The 15000-nt window shown below is 38.7% G+C and overlaps 2 protein-coding genes across 2 annotated transcripts in view; one reads left to right on the forward strand and one right to left on the reverse strand.

The window, feature by feature from the left end:
- Positions 1-15000, forward strand: part of LOC137977806 (adhesion G protein-coupled receptor L4-like) — a 211498-nt gene that overhangs the window by 119274 nt on the left and 77224 nt on the right. The gene's annotated exons all lie outside the window — the stretch shown is intronic.
- On the reverse strand, positions 10744-11447 carry LOC137977815 (uncharacterized). The gene has a single exon (XM_068825158.1). The coding sequence runs from the start codon at positions 11429-11431 to the stop codon at positions 10775-10777; it is 657 nt and encodes a 218-aa protein (XP_068681259.1). The 5' UTR covers positions 11432-11447; the 3' UTR covers positions 10744-10774.

Below are 15000 nucleotides of genomic sequence, written 5' to 3' on the forward strand. Positions count from 1 at the left end.
TTGACGATTCGAAGCTTTCCCTTACTTGCTAATCTTTCGAATATATTAGTCTTTCGTTTCTATCAGCACAAATCACGGCACAAGTGTTGGTCCAGAAAATACCACTGGAAATCTCCTTTCCAAGCGGCCACTCGAGATTGAAAAAAAGCTTTCGTTTTATTTCATCTTTGTTTCTCGATTTCGTAGAAACAAACATGTTCGACTGTTTTCGTCGGATTGCGCCATCAAGTTCAGGGCTTGCGTATGACGTCATCCCCTTTTTGGCGCGAGACGCAAATGAAGACTTTGCAAGGGAGACAAGTCGATCTCTCGCGACTTCGTCGCTCGCTCATTCACTTCGCGTACGAAAAATCACGATTCGCTCGCCGAAACATTTTGTTCTGGGGTTATCGTGAGGTCGACTTGTGGCAAGTCTACGGTAGGTGCATGAGTAAAGTTCTTTGTTCCCTTACTATGTTTTATTATATGGCTTGTGTTTGTAGCCGACATAACGCGCGCTCTGATTGGCTAATTGTGACTGAATTAATGATGAAATGGTATATGAAATAAATCATATATGAACTGCGGATATGAAATCAAGTGAAGCGATGATCTTCGCAGTTATGAGCGCAATTTTTGCAATTGCGTAGAGAAGCCTGAAAAATTCAGGACTTCGACGGGGTTTGAACCCGTGACCTCGCGATTCCGGTGCGACGCTCTAACCAACTGAGCTATGAAGCCACTGACGTTGAGAGCTGGTCATTTGTGGGTTCTAATGGTCTCGTGAGGAATGAATCAATGATGAAATGGTATATATAGCTCAGTTGGTTAGAGCGTTGCACCGGAATCGCGAGGTCACGGGTTCAAACCCCGTTGAAGTCCTGAATTTTTCAGGCTTCTCTACGCAATTGCAAAAATTGCGCTCATAACTGCGAAGATCATAGCTTCACTTGATTTCATATCCGCAGTTCATATATGATTTATTTCATATACCATTTTATCATTGATTCATTCCTCACGGGACCATTAGAACCCACAAATGACCAGCTCCCAACGTCAGTGGCTTCATAGCTCAGTTGGTTAGAGCGTCGCACCGGAATCGCGAGGTCACGGGTTCAAACCCCGTTGAAGTCCTGAATTTTTCAGGCTTCTCTACGCAATTGCAAAAATTGCGCTCATAACTGCGAAGATCATAGCTTCACTTGTGACTGAATTGTAGGGCATTATTCTCCCGTAATGCTCACGGGCCGATTACGGGCTTGCTAAAACAAAGCAAAAGGTAATTAAAAAGCCATATAATAAACTACTTACTAACCTCACTTGCTTGGGACCGTACTGGGGAATATTGGCCCTCGGTCGCTTTTGTACTGCCACGACCTCGGGCCAATATTAGGCACCTTAAGCAACAGACGTCGTCGGCCTGACGACGGCAACCGGAAACGTGACATTTCTTTCGAGACGTCACTGCGCATGTACAACAAGTAGTGACCTGACGTGACATTCACTGGCGAAAAATGTCTGATTGGTCGAGCCTTGTCATGTGACTTCAATAGCTCAAATCAAACATGGCTGCCATAGGGTGTTTATTCGATCTGCGTCGATAACAAATTGAAAAAACCTTTTTCAGGCCAGTAAAACGGACGAATGCTTTGGCTGCATAGTTCGTTTTTATGTTAGCGAGATTCTCTTTTTAGTTGTGGGCCACCATACTTTTTAGCCAACAGTGCTACGAGGGAAATTTCTTTAACAATTTCAAGGTCAACGCGAGTCTAGGTTGCTGTGACAATGTTTGAGTGGAAATTTGTTTGTGGAGCTTACCGGTTAATGGAGTACCATTTTGATTTCAATTCATGCGTTTATCTTTTAAAAAGTAGAGCAAAAAATATACCACTAAATTTCCAAATGGTTTCTCCTTCGACTAAATAGTTGCACACTGTTCCCGCGGGAGCACGCATCTAGCAGAAAATGTTAAGATTTTTGCATTTTTTTCAAAATTAAGTTGTTAAAATGGCCATTCAAGTGGTCCATGGAGGCAAATTTATTAAGACGGAGGGAAAAAAAGAAATGCATGACGTCCCAGAAAATTTAGAAATGTATTTCAGTCGTTCAAAGATAAATTTTAAAGTGAATTTAGCAGCAATAATAGCCGTCATACATAACATGTCATATAAGCACCTCATATTGGGTACACTAGAAGGAAACCTTTTAGTTGCAATTATATTTTGGTATAGTCGTTTCAAGCAAAATACCAATCGTTTGCTTCCCTCCAAATTATAGAAATAAACATAGATTAGGTTAACTCTGAATAGCCAAAACAACAATACCGGTATTCCAAGTTGAAATTTTGATTCAGAAATCCTGCACTAGCAGGGGGGATTTTACTGTAACAAAATATTACTACAGCTAATAATACACTTTCATCACATTGTAGTGAGTTAATGTGACAACAAAAATAATTAATCAAGAATTGGTTTTATCTTCCAGCAATAAAACAGCAGGAGGATATAAAATTAGGTATCTTCAAAGTTTAAAAAACTTGTTGAAGGTGATTCAGTGGTATTATCCAAAACAAATTTCATGCTGGCCTACTAAATACTTCCAGTGCAATACATTATTTAACCTCTCTTTGTGGACTATGGTTGCAACACAGTGGTTTCAATAATTTAAATCCCCTTCTATTAGATTTAACTTTCAAAAACTCCATAACTTCATATTTCTGTAATAATTGTTCAAAGTCATTGGGCAAAAGCATACAAAGCTACATTTGAAAGGGCCGTAATCCCATGTTGGAGTTTTCTGGAGAAAACTTTCACAGAAATAACTCCTGTTACCTTTCCATATATAAAAAATATTTCAACATTAGGTGCAACGAATTTTTAGCAATTGCTTTAAAGAATACTAATCATTCCTACCATTTCCAAGGATAAATAAATTAAAGTTGAATGTAGCAAGTGTAAGAAGTAAAAAAAAAGTGGCACATTTTTTCAAACTGTAATCTATTTCCATTCTTGATTTAGTCCCTGGATAGTATTCAACAATGGTGGTAAAGTAAACAAACTGCCCCAAGGGGGGCTCCCTTACGAAAATGACAGGGGTTCTTTTTGTTCCTTTTTGGAGGAAAAAAATGTGGATTTGCACTGCTTATGATGCTGAGACCAAACAGCTGGTGGAGTTGCTGCAGTACATTTAAGGCTATCAATCTGAAAAATGACTGGAACTGTAAGACAATTTGGTACACGAGCAAATAACTTTTACTTATGAATAATTTATAAGTAAAAGTTATTTGCCAGTCATTTGTCAGTATAGAACTGGTTCCTCTAAGGGGTCAGATTTCTTTAGCCTACGTCCACAAAACAAGGTTCTGTTACCTTTAATTTAAGGGTTGTTTTTAAAAAAATTCCAATAAGTGGCCTGCCATTTTTATAGGGAAAACCCCTCCTGAGCAAACTGCATCCTCATGTTTGGATTCCCATTGATTTAATGACTTTAATGATATAGGCAAATTTGTTCTACAATAATACTCAAATACTATTATAGTCTTTATAGTTTACTCCTCGAGCCACCAGCTTCAACTTTGATACTTTGTTCTAAAAGCCAAAGCAACGCAAAGCAAAGCATGGTGGAGATGATGCTTAATCACTGATGAAGATGAAGAAAAAGAAAGTCAATCTAATAATAGCACTTTAACCCTTTCACCTCTAAACCGGCCATACTTAGCATTTTACTCTGTCTAACACCAGACGATTTTACTTGTCAATGGGGAATCCCCAGGAGTCAATGGGTTAATCACTCAATAAAAAATGTCCCAATAAAATATTATGTTCCACTAATGACCAAAACTGTACTAATAATTTGAATTACAGCTAAGGTCTGTCAAATTTCCATCTGAGTTACCTGACAGCTCTTACAGTACTTCTCAACATAAAGAAAATAAATTCTGTGGACTTAAAAGAGTGGTACTATGATCAAAAAATCATTTCCTTTTTTTCTTCAGATTTTGGAAGTATGTTCGCATACACCTAACTGGCAAAATTTTGAGCTTTGAGTTTTATCCAAAGGCTGTTTATTTTGAGTGTAAGTTTTGGATTTCATGGTCCGCCATTTCTCACGTTCAAAACTGGCCGATTGGACCTCAGAGGGTTGGATCTAGAGAAAAAGACGTCATTTACTCACTAGCTTAAAATTTCAGCATGTAAACGCAATTTATTATATATGCAAAACACGGCTTGAAAAGTCTGAAAGCCCGACACTCCCGTGCTGCATATTAATTAGGCTGCGTACACACGCATTGCATTCTTAAACTAGTGAGTGTTTGACGTCATTTTCTTCTCGACCCAGCTCTCTCAAGATTTTGAAGGTAGTAATGGCGGACCAATAAATAAGAAAATTCCAGCTAAAATAAGCAGGTGTCTTTTTAAAATCAGAACTTAAAACTTGGGTGAGTTAGTGTTTAGTTAACATAGTTTTGAAATCCAAAGGAAAAACAATTTTTTTTTTGTTTTTGGTCGTAGTACCACTTTAAACATTCCCAAATAGAAATGTTGTATATTCCAAATATCGTCACGTAAACTCTTCAAGATTTACCTGCTTCAGGAACTTCAAATCAATGAATATTTGGAATAATTTTCCTGGACTCCTGCAAACTATGTGCACTTTTTAATGGTTTGCCCTTTAAAAGTAACACTCAGAAATAATAATGCAAATACAACTGAGGCTGTTTTGCCTTATCTACAAGACAAGACAACAATATCCTTTATTCAAACACAATCAATATTAAAGCAATAATACATCCTTGTGGGGTCATGTGCTAACTATAATAAAGATACACTACAGGAAATAAAAGCTTAAAACTATGTGAGAGACATGGGATATCTACCCATAAGGGATAAGAAAAATAAATCAATTGCTATCCAAAGATCATATTGCAAATACACCAAAAGGTAACGGTTGATTGACAAGTTCCTTGTGCAAAATGGTAGAGCATGTTTGAAGTCCATCAGGACCAAGATGAGAAGTTAAGATAAAAACTCTAAACATATTTTTTACCAAAATTATTTTACTGCCATCAAACCCAATGAGACCTTATGCATGGGACACTGTTTCTAGCTGCAGCTCCAATAAATTTTGCCATCTAAGAAAAGAACAAACATGTGGGGTGTAACCAAAAAAAAGTCAAGTCCAAGGCAATAAAGCTTCCTTTCAGCCTTTTCAGGAAAAACTATCCACTGTCAACCATACTTGACTCAACACAGATTCCTTGATCCAACAACACATGACAGTCGCCTAAAACCAAAATTACATCATTAATGCTTCCAGAAAACAACAGTCTAAAAAAAAAAGGTTTGGAAAACGAGATAGACTATTGATCGAGTTACGAGTTGAGTTGAGTTTGAGTTGAGTTTGAGTTAAGATTGAGTTAAGATTGAGTTAATATTGAGTTACGGTTTTTGGCATTTTTGGCACTTAAATCTAATAAATATTAAGTAGAAGTCACTGAGAAGACCATCAAACACCGTTTTCGTGAAGTGCACATGTGTATATTTGCGAAATGGTTTTAAACTGATCAAAATAATCTTGAAATTTCATGCACGGCAGTATTCTTGTTTAACACTTTACCAGTTTCAGCACTTGGACTCCTTCGATTTGACTACTGTCTGTTTTGCTGTTATGTGGTCTCATCGATCAGTTGTTCCTTCAGAAGATTATTCCAAGTCGACCACAAGGCTGATGGAAAGACCAGACCACAACACCGTACTCTTTTCGACTAGTGAGAGCGATCTTTAATATCCCACAGTTTATGAACGTTGAAGGTTGTGAGACGGGACCTGCGATTTATAGTCCTTATTCGCGAAGACTTGAAAGTCTAACCACATTGCCAGAAATCGTGGACATTTTGCGCCCGTGATTAATTGTCAGCGGAATCTCATTTTCAAAATGGCGGACAAAGATTATCGCAGTCAGGGAAAACGTATCCTCTACGATATTTTAAATAATTTGAGCTCTGTTGATCTGTTTTACGAAGAAAAAGGCAAGAAAAAAACATCTTCCAAGAAAATTTTAGGTGTCTACCAGGCCGAGCGGCTGATAGCAAAAATTCATACTGCTGAGAAACCTGCTGCTTGACATAATGAAGAGGAAATTCTGTTCCTATCTTTAGTGCCCATTTTATTTTTCGTTTTTTGTAACTCTCAAGAATCTCAGACATTTTGTTTTATATGGTGTAAGCAAAGCTATATTTTGTGGATTTGTTTTTAATTTTCCCGCATATCTACCCCCATTAAAACCAAGCCTGGTATGCAAATCGCGGATTTTTGAAAGCCTAGAACCTAGTTTATATCCCGTGAAACATCTGTGGATTTATAGCAACAAACAAAATGGCGGTCAGGTGAAGTTTGGAGTTGTGAAGCTTTTCCATTTCCGTGCCCGTGATTTTTCGTACGCGAAGTGAATGAGCGAGCGACGAAGTCGCGAGAGATCGACTTGTCTCGCTTGCAAAGTCTTCATTTGCGTCTCGCGTCACAAAGGGGATGACGTCATTCGCAAGCCCTGAACTTGATGGCGCAATCCGACGAAAACAGTCGAACATGTTTGTTTCTACGAAATCGAGAAACAAAGATGAAATAAAACGAAAGCTTTTTTTCAATCTCGAGTGGCCGCTTGGAAAGGAGATTTCCAGTGGTATTTTCTGGACCAACACTTGTGCCGTGATTTGTGCTGATAGAAACGAAAGACTAATATCTTCGAAAGATTAGCAAGTAAGTGATAGCTTCGAATCGTCAAGAAAGTCAATTGATTTCACTCATGAAAGATCAGGTACGCTTCAGGTGTAGGAGACGTACTAGACCGGGATTAAAAGATACATCCTAGTGAAACTTAAGCTTACCATTTAGCGATGCAATGACTCTCGTCGATGAATACACATGAATTTTAAAATTTTTTGTTCCATTCGACGAAAAATGTGTTGATAGTCGTTGAGAATCGCCTCGGGACTTCCAGACACCCGTTTATACTTCAGATTTTAAATGTGTTGTCTCGTAAATAGCGACCGGCTAGAGACCAAATCTTTCGCGAGTGAAATCAATGGAAGAATTACGAAGACGATAGCATTGCCACCCGCTCCAAGTAAACGACCAAAAGCGTACGGGACTAGTTCAAAGGTCAGACTTTTCCCAGCTCCGGTTGGAGAAGACACAAACAGATCTATGCAAGACAGATATTCTTCAATTATTTTTCTCTGATGGTCGCGTAATTACTCGGAATACCTGAAAGGTATCCGAGTTATAATCTGTGCAGAATTTAGTTTTCTGTGCAGCAAATGGACAATAGAATTACGAGGCGGTGATTTCATTGGTTAAAAAGCAATGTGCTACACCCCTTTGAGCAATACATTTCACCTCCCTCTGTGACAAAACAACGTCATCAATAACAAATAAATAATAGACCAATTCGGCTAGATTTCCGATAGCGAGAGACTTGAAACAGCCTCACGTCCTACAGAATTTGATGAAAATCCGAATTTATAACCTGCAGTGGAGCAACCAAATGATGGTTTCTAGGGCTTCTGTGTGACCCATTTTATTTCGTTTGCTGATTCAAAGCCCAAGTTCCACGAGAGGGCAAATGACGCAATGCGATGCAGCTAAAATGTGAAAATGCTGGATTCAGCCTTATGGAATGTTATAAATGACGTATTTACTCTAATCTTGCTTGTTGATCTCATGACGAAATCGCCAGTACAGAACTTCCAGCAGCGGTATGTTATGAATGGTCGAATTTCTTAGTTTCTTTCTGTCTCAGGTGTTCTTTGTACGAACATCATCCGCCGCCGATGTCTATTTCTTGTTTAAATCAATTGATAGTTTCACGATCTTCATGTTAGCTACCTAGAGCTAGAGGTCACCGGCCGCATCATTCACAACACTGTTAATATGGAACCTTTGCAGCTGGATACCGGTTTTCACTTACCCATATTAAGACTTAATTACAAGAATAGTTTTTCACATGTTTTCTGTGTTGCTACACTAGTGTTTCACCCGCCTTTGCCTCACCGGCTGCTTTCACTTGAAACCAGTTTATTTGATGTCACGCTACATGCTAAAAAAATAGACATAAAACCCACGTTATTTCCACCCCTGTTCCAAAACATACTATTCCTTATTAGCTGTGTCACCTTTTGAAGGGAAAGGACAAAACATAGACCCCCCTTTTGGACCGGGTCCATATTTATTGTTTTCTTTTTAACTTCAGAAAGGACGATTTCGTGACAAAGGGGATGTGTTCACTTTGTGACAATGTTTTGATTGGGTATCAGTTACAAATTGTTTCATTTTGCCATTACTAACAATGATAACATTACCCAAAGAGAACAATAACAATGTCTGTTCATTCATTATTGATATTTTATTGTTATAAAATGTGATAATGTTTATATATATTCTTGGCTTGCACGTGACGTCACTGTACTTTCCATATTTGGGTATCCGCCATGTTGGGGTTCCACCGCGGGTAAAATTTACATGTGTTTATTACGCATATATGCCATCGCTGTGTACTATACGATGAGTTCTTTGGAAAATGAACGCGTCCCCTCGCTTGACGAGCTTTGTAGTAAGATCCCAATATTGTCGGAGTATAGTGCTAAACTTGACGACAACGTAAAACGAAGATACGTTGAAAAAATCGCCGAAATTGGAGTCGATCCGGTCACCATTCCCGATCAACAGTTTGACACGGAGTACCTTCCACCTATCGAAGCGATGGATTTGCTTAGCTACTTGGTTTTGGAAACGAGTTTCTACACGAAAGAGCAGTTCAAAGCATACAAGAGTTTGGAAGCCTACAACTTTGTGGTTTCAGGATTTTTATCAGGCATTCAAGGCTGTGTTGTCGCTGGAAAGCACGTTGTTACAGGAAAAGTGAGACATTCACAAAGAATGAATGACCCTTTGATCTATGTGTGGGTTGTCGCCGAAAAAGACGAAACAGTCAAATCAGCCCACTGCTTAGGGTGCAAAGCAGGGCTCTCGGAAACGTGCTCGCATGTTGCAAGTGTGTTGTTTTATATCGAAGCGTGGACGAGGATTCGCGGTCAGTTGGCCTGTACCCAGGCCAAGTTAAATGTACGTGGTTGTTGCCATCATTTGCAAAAGATGTCCCATATGCAAAAATGCGCGACATAAATTTGACCTCCGCCAGAAAACTTAAAGCGGATTTGGATGAAAAAATCGATAACTTAGGAGAGGCTCAGGCAACATCCTTCACCGGCAGCAGAAGAGAACTAACAGTACAAGTTCCCACGGAGACTGAAATGAACACCCTTTATGAAAGTCTAGACAAAAAATTTTTTTAGCTACCTGGACAGCTATCTCACATTGTAAACTAAATAGTTTTTGAGACACACAAAAAAGCTTCAGGTGTTATTGCTATTTATTTAACAAAATAAACTGTTTCAACCAATTGGCCACCAGTAAGGTTTGACAAATTAAAATACTTCCCTTTCATTACTTTACAAATCGTAATCCCCTTAACTCTTCACTCCCAAGATCTGAAATTCAATTCTCCTAACTGATGACCATACAAATCTTTGTTCTCTGTTCTTGAGAATTTGGTGTAACATAAAGACACTTTCCCATAGTTGGTAATTCTCACCACCTGTCTCCTTGACAGAGTAGTAAAATCGTTAGGAGAATTTATTTGCTAGTCATTCCTGGGAGTGAAAGGTGTAAGTAATAATTTTCTAATGTAGGCGTATGATAAAGAACTTCAACCTAATGGCTTAAAAAACTGCAGCCATTAAGGGATATAAATCTAGTGGTAAACATCTAAGTACCTTTCCTTTTTGTACAGTTATTAATGATCAATGATGAGGATATCTTTACAAGTAAACAAACTGTCTAACTGGTCATCTCTCATTTGTCTTTTTTCCCTTTTCGAAATATAATTAATTAAAACTGGCTGTTATTGGTTTTACAAGTTGCATTTTCAAATAAATGAACTGGGAATGACATGACAGGATGAACCTCTCATTGTTATAATTAATAAATATCAACTCCTTGGGTTTAACATATAAAATAGCTTTACGACTCCCGGTCAATTTGTATGTTCAAATAAATCAACTGGGAATTACATGACAGGAGAAACCTCTCATTGTTATAGTGAATAAATTTCTTTCAATTTCTTGGGTTTAACATATAAAATTAGCTTTACAAAAGCACATTGTAACCTTTGGGGAGGGGGGGGGGGGGCACTCAACATATCTTTAGCTGGGGAGGTACGGCTTAGTCACTCATCTCCCAATTTTTCATAACCAGCTTGAGTCATAATACCCTGTCTCAGACAAGAATGAACATCAAAGAATATGGACATCTAAAGTATCCTCTAAACGCCGGAGTTGCTTGTGGGTCAACTGTCTGGTGGTGTTTGAAAATTAATTTTCATTCTTTAATCTCCTCATTGAACCTCTTAAGAATCCCATTTAATTTCAGGCGAAATCCATATTTGAGACAAAAATCCCTAAAAACCATATTCAAATTGGCCACACAACCCCATAAGGGACTTCCCCAGGTGGTGGTACACACATTTACAACATTTTAAAATTAAACCAACAAATTTCGAAACAGCATGGTTTACATAAGTACAATGGAATCCCAGTTTTGTAAATCCTCTATTTTTTAAAGCTTTCCTCTCTTAAACTATTTTTAACCATTGATTTGAACTCTCTGATTTCACAAACCAATTTACACTAGCCTTAAAGGTTAACAAAATTGGGATTCCATTGTATTTTGCACAGATTAATCTAATCAAATGGGACAATGGGGCCACATAGATTGACAAGTCCAGAGCAAACTCTGAGTATGCGGTCGATCATAGGTACCTGGATCTCAGGATTTCCAGTTGGATTACAGGTTAAAAAATCTACTGACAAGGTACTCTCAAGAATAGTGTATTTCCTGCGTAAAAGTCCTATAACTCGTTCAACGTGGATCCTAACATGTGCGATCCCCCTTGTTCTTTCAACGTCAACAGGGTCCAGTTGTTCTTTTCCTTTAGTGAATGCTGGAATTATGAGTTTTGCTTGTTTAAGGGCAACACCATCGTGAACAGTGAATCCCCTGTCTGCGATAACTAGATCCCCAGGAAGCAAGTTGTTGAGCAGCCCACAATTTTCCGTGAGATACTTGTCTGAGGTGCGTCCCCCCCAGGCTTCTGAGACAAAGGAGATGCAGCCTTGAGGGGTTATGCCGATGAGGACCTTGACTGTGTTGTGGTGTTTGTACGAGCTGAACGTTTGTGCTCTAGCCAGGAGGTTTGTCGGTTTTACACAAAAAACTTCAAAACAGTCAATAATGACGGTTGTCTTATTTCCAAACGAAAACTTAAAACACTGGGGCATGGTCTTCCAAAGTTCTTCCCTCTCTGGCCACCTGATCAGTGGGGACAACCGCACATCCATGATGACTAGCCAGTGTGCAAATGTCCTTGATACTGTGGACATAGAGACTCCAAATCGGTAGGCCAAGTCTTGGTGTGGAACATTGCGTCTCAATTTCATCAGTACCATAACCATCTCTTGAAATAAAGAAAGGGATTGTGTTCTTCGTTTGACATGGGGTGCAACATGATTAAAAGTGGCTTCCAGTACTTCAAATGTTGGCAAACCAGTGTAGAAAGACACTTTCCCGTCATCATCTTTGAAATACTTTTTGTCAAAAGGCTTGCTAGTCACTGACTCAGCAAACAAGTAATCAAACTCTTCTGTTTGAGTTGAGGCATCACTTCGTGGGCAGTCCTTGATGGAAAGAGATTCCACGGAGCGATATAAATAATCCAACGCTTCTGTTTGAGTAGAGCATGTGCTGTGTGTTGCTTGCTCGTTGGGATCTGATTCTTGCTGGTCTGTAGGTTGCAAGTCTAAGTTCTCCACTTGGACTTGTTCTGAACTGGTACTTGCACTTTCGATCTCAGCAGCAAAATCAGCAAGGGGAACTCCAGGCTCATTTAATTTCTGCTGCTTCAGTGAACGTTCTTGTTCCTGTTGTTCCGCGTGACGTTTTCGCCTTTCCTTTGACCTCTCCGCTCGAGCCTCTCGCGATTGCGCTTGATGTTGTTCACTTTGTGTCGCCGTTTTGTCATGGCCTAAATTGAGAGTGGGAACCCAGTCAATATTGTAACGATCCCACAAAGGAGCTGCAGTTCCAGAATGGAAATGTTGGTCGCAAACTTTATCGCTGTTCAAGATTTTATCCGTAAGATCAGCACGGCTTATTGCAGAGATCCACAATCGCCGTCGCTCGATACTCAATTTCTCAACTTCTGGGCCTTGATTTGTAATAATAGCTGGAACTCGATACAATCGGACTCCCTTACCTCGACCAGTCTTTCTAGAACAGCCAACGATCAGGCACATAGGCATTTTGAGGCAGCGGAATTAGAGAAAATCGCGTTTAGGTTCACGAGTTGGTGACTACGTGGTCAGCACACTGGCCGCCATATTGGTTTTGGAACCCCAACATGGCGGATGAAAATGACAAATTGTACCGGAAGTCACGTGACTGCAAGCCAAGAATTGTTCATGTTGGGGCTGGCTAATTTGGGAGTTCATTGTTGGATACATCAGATAAACTTTATTAGGGCTTACACTAATTTGTGAAACGAAACAAAACGCACAGAAAGACATTAAGAATGCTAAACATTCTTTAAGCTAACCTTAGGCCTAAACACAAGTTTTTAGGCCTAATTTTAGCACTGGTAAATGGTTAGGGTTGTACCCGCCCGGAAATTTTTGATCCATTTTGGCAAAATAGTAATGGGACCAAAATTACTATTTTGCGAAGTTGATCGAAATTTTCCAGGCAGGTACAACCCTAGTAAGTGTAAGCCCTTTCTAGAATAATATATGAAGAAAGTTCTTTCCTGTTCTGAAAAAAAGCTAATCAGTTTCATGTCCATGAAATTAAGATAAATTTATAGTTAAAAAGATTAATTTGTTATTTATAATATTACCAGTATAATAAATTGAATAAATGTATGATGCAGTAAGCTATTTTACAATGATAATTTCATTTCATTATATTGTCTTCATCAGAGTGATTGATTATAAAACCATATTTCCTAAATTAAATACGGTAGATTTTCACACTGGAAAATGATGTGGGTTGGTGTCTTTGATCCCATTCATAGGTTAAGTAAAATCCAAATGGCCCCTTCCATTCTAGCCTGTGCACAGCTGCCCACTCTCCGAAAAAAAATCTGAGAGCAGCGTCTGTGATTTACCGTTGATAATCGCGTTTAATGCCGCGTGATTATTGGCACAACGAGTTTTGATTGGCTTTCATTTTTATTTCTCCCCATCAACACCGTGAGAGATTTGACGATTTAACGTTTGTACTTTGTGCATGGTAAAAAATTCGAATAAAAATCTTTTTGATGGTCAAAGAGGTTTTTCTTTTAAAGTACGAGCGGAATTAATTTTTTATTACACCTGTAGTGTGGAAGAAAAGTGAAGCAAATTAGCTGAAATCGACTTTACTAAGGTTAAAAAGCTCATTAAGATGCTTTGGGACACTTTGCAGCAAAAACGCAAACAAAAACAATTAAATTGATTGAAAAGACAAACGCAACTAGATTCATTTTGACAACGTTTCGACATCGTCCGATGTCATCGTCAGGCAATGAATTTTAATCGGATGAAGCATAACTTATAGTAGAAGAACAATAGAACAATAAAACAATATATACAATAGTACGCTAACAAAAAATGTGAAATCTAAGTAAATAGTTTTGCCCTGACAGAGTCTGACTGTACATTAAGTGATGGTTTCAATTCTTTGATGTAGAACATCTCATGAATTAAGCAATCAAATTTCGATGCACATTTCTTTAAGACACTAAAACTCGCCGCTGGGGGTGCTGTTGTTTGGCCATGATCTGCTAGGCGGTGCCTCCCGATAGCTGAGTATCTATTGTTCTTGTACTATAAGTTATGCTTCATCCGATTAAAATTCATTGCCTGACGATGACATCGGACGATGTCGAAACGTTGTCAAAATGAATCTAGTTGCGTTTGTCTTTTTAATCAATTTTATCACAAGATCTAGACTTATTAAAAAACAATTAAATAAAAAAATACGGGTCAGGTCCATGGACCCGGTCTAAAAGGGGGTTCCTTTCACCCTGATGAATTTATTTGCAATTGTAAACATTAAGCGATATTCACCGGTACATTATCCGCGTTATTGTAAATGAGCAAGTGGCTACAGAAACATTTACTTGTTTTGTTCCGTACTTGGTAAATTAAAAAACTACCTCTTCCAAAATGTATCACCCTACTTCTGCGCCATATGGTATTCCGAGTAAACGCTTAAGGAAGCGTCTTGTTTGGAATATCCGGTGGCCTTAGTAGCGTGTTTGAAAATCACGCTTCACTGCTTGTGGCTAATTTTGATTGACAACTCTATCCCCTGGGGTCCACGAGGACTACTCTGATTGGCCTAGCTCAGCGACCCGTTTTTGGGTCGCTAAATTGGTGCCAATCAAGTATGAAAAGTCCTTCGCTCCGCGCGTTTCTAGACGAAGGACTTTTCGAAAGTCTAGACGTTGTCCTGAAGTCGAGAACGTGAGAAAGTGGGGTTTCACGTCGCGACGAAAACGTGAGTACTTAATCTTTTGTTTTGATCCCTTTTAGCTTACTTTTGTGCTATTTTGATGCCGAATCAAGGTAAAGTTGCATAATGATTGTCTTTATGCTTAAAACAATGTTCTGGAAGTATTTTTCCACTAATGTCCTTTTAAACTGAAAATTGTTTTTCGCATGTCAAACTAGCCTTCAGCGAAGAGGTTGCTTCCATTCAACGTACCACTTGGTATAATTAGTTTTCTTTTCCCATTTTCTCAACGTATAACCGGTAGATTACTATAGCTTGAAATAACATTGATTTTATTCTGGCAATCCCTTGTTCTTGATATTCCGTTTAACATGGAAGCTTTTTTAATCGACTCAGATGAATTTTGAATTCGAACAGT

The sequence above is a fragment of the Montipora foliosa genome, chromosome 11, assembly GCF_036669935.1.
Source record: "Montipora foliosa isolate CH-2021 chromosome 11, ASM3666993v2, whole genome shotgun sequence".
In the NCBI taxonomy this organism is placed as follows: domain Eukaryota; kingdom Metazoa; phylum Cnidaria; class Anthozoa; order Scleractinia; family Acroporidae; genus Montipora; species Montipora foliosa.

Coding starts and splice junctions, on each gene's coding strand:
- LOC137977815 (XM_068825158.1), bottom strand. CDS start 11,431: ATGGATGTGCGGTTGTCCCCACTGATCAGGTGGCCAGAGAGGGAAGAA.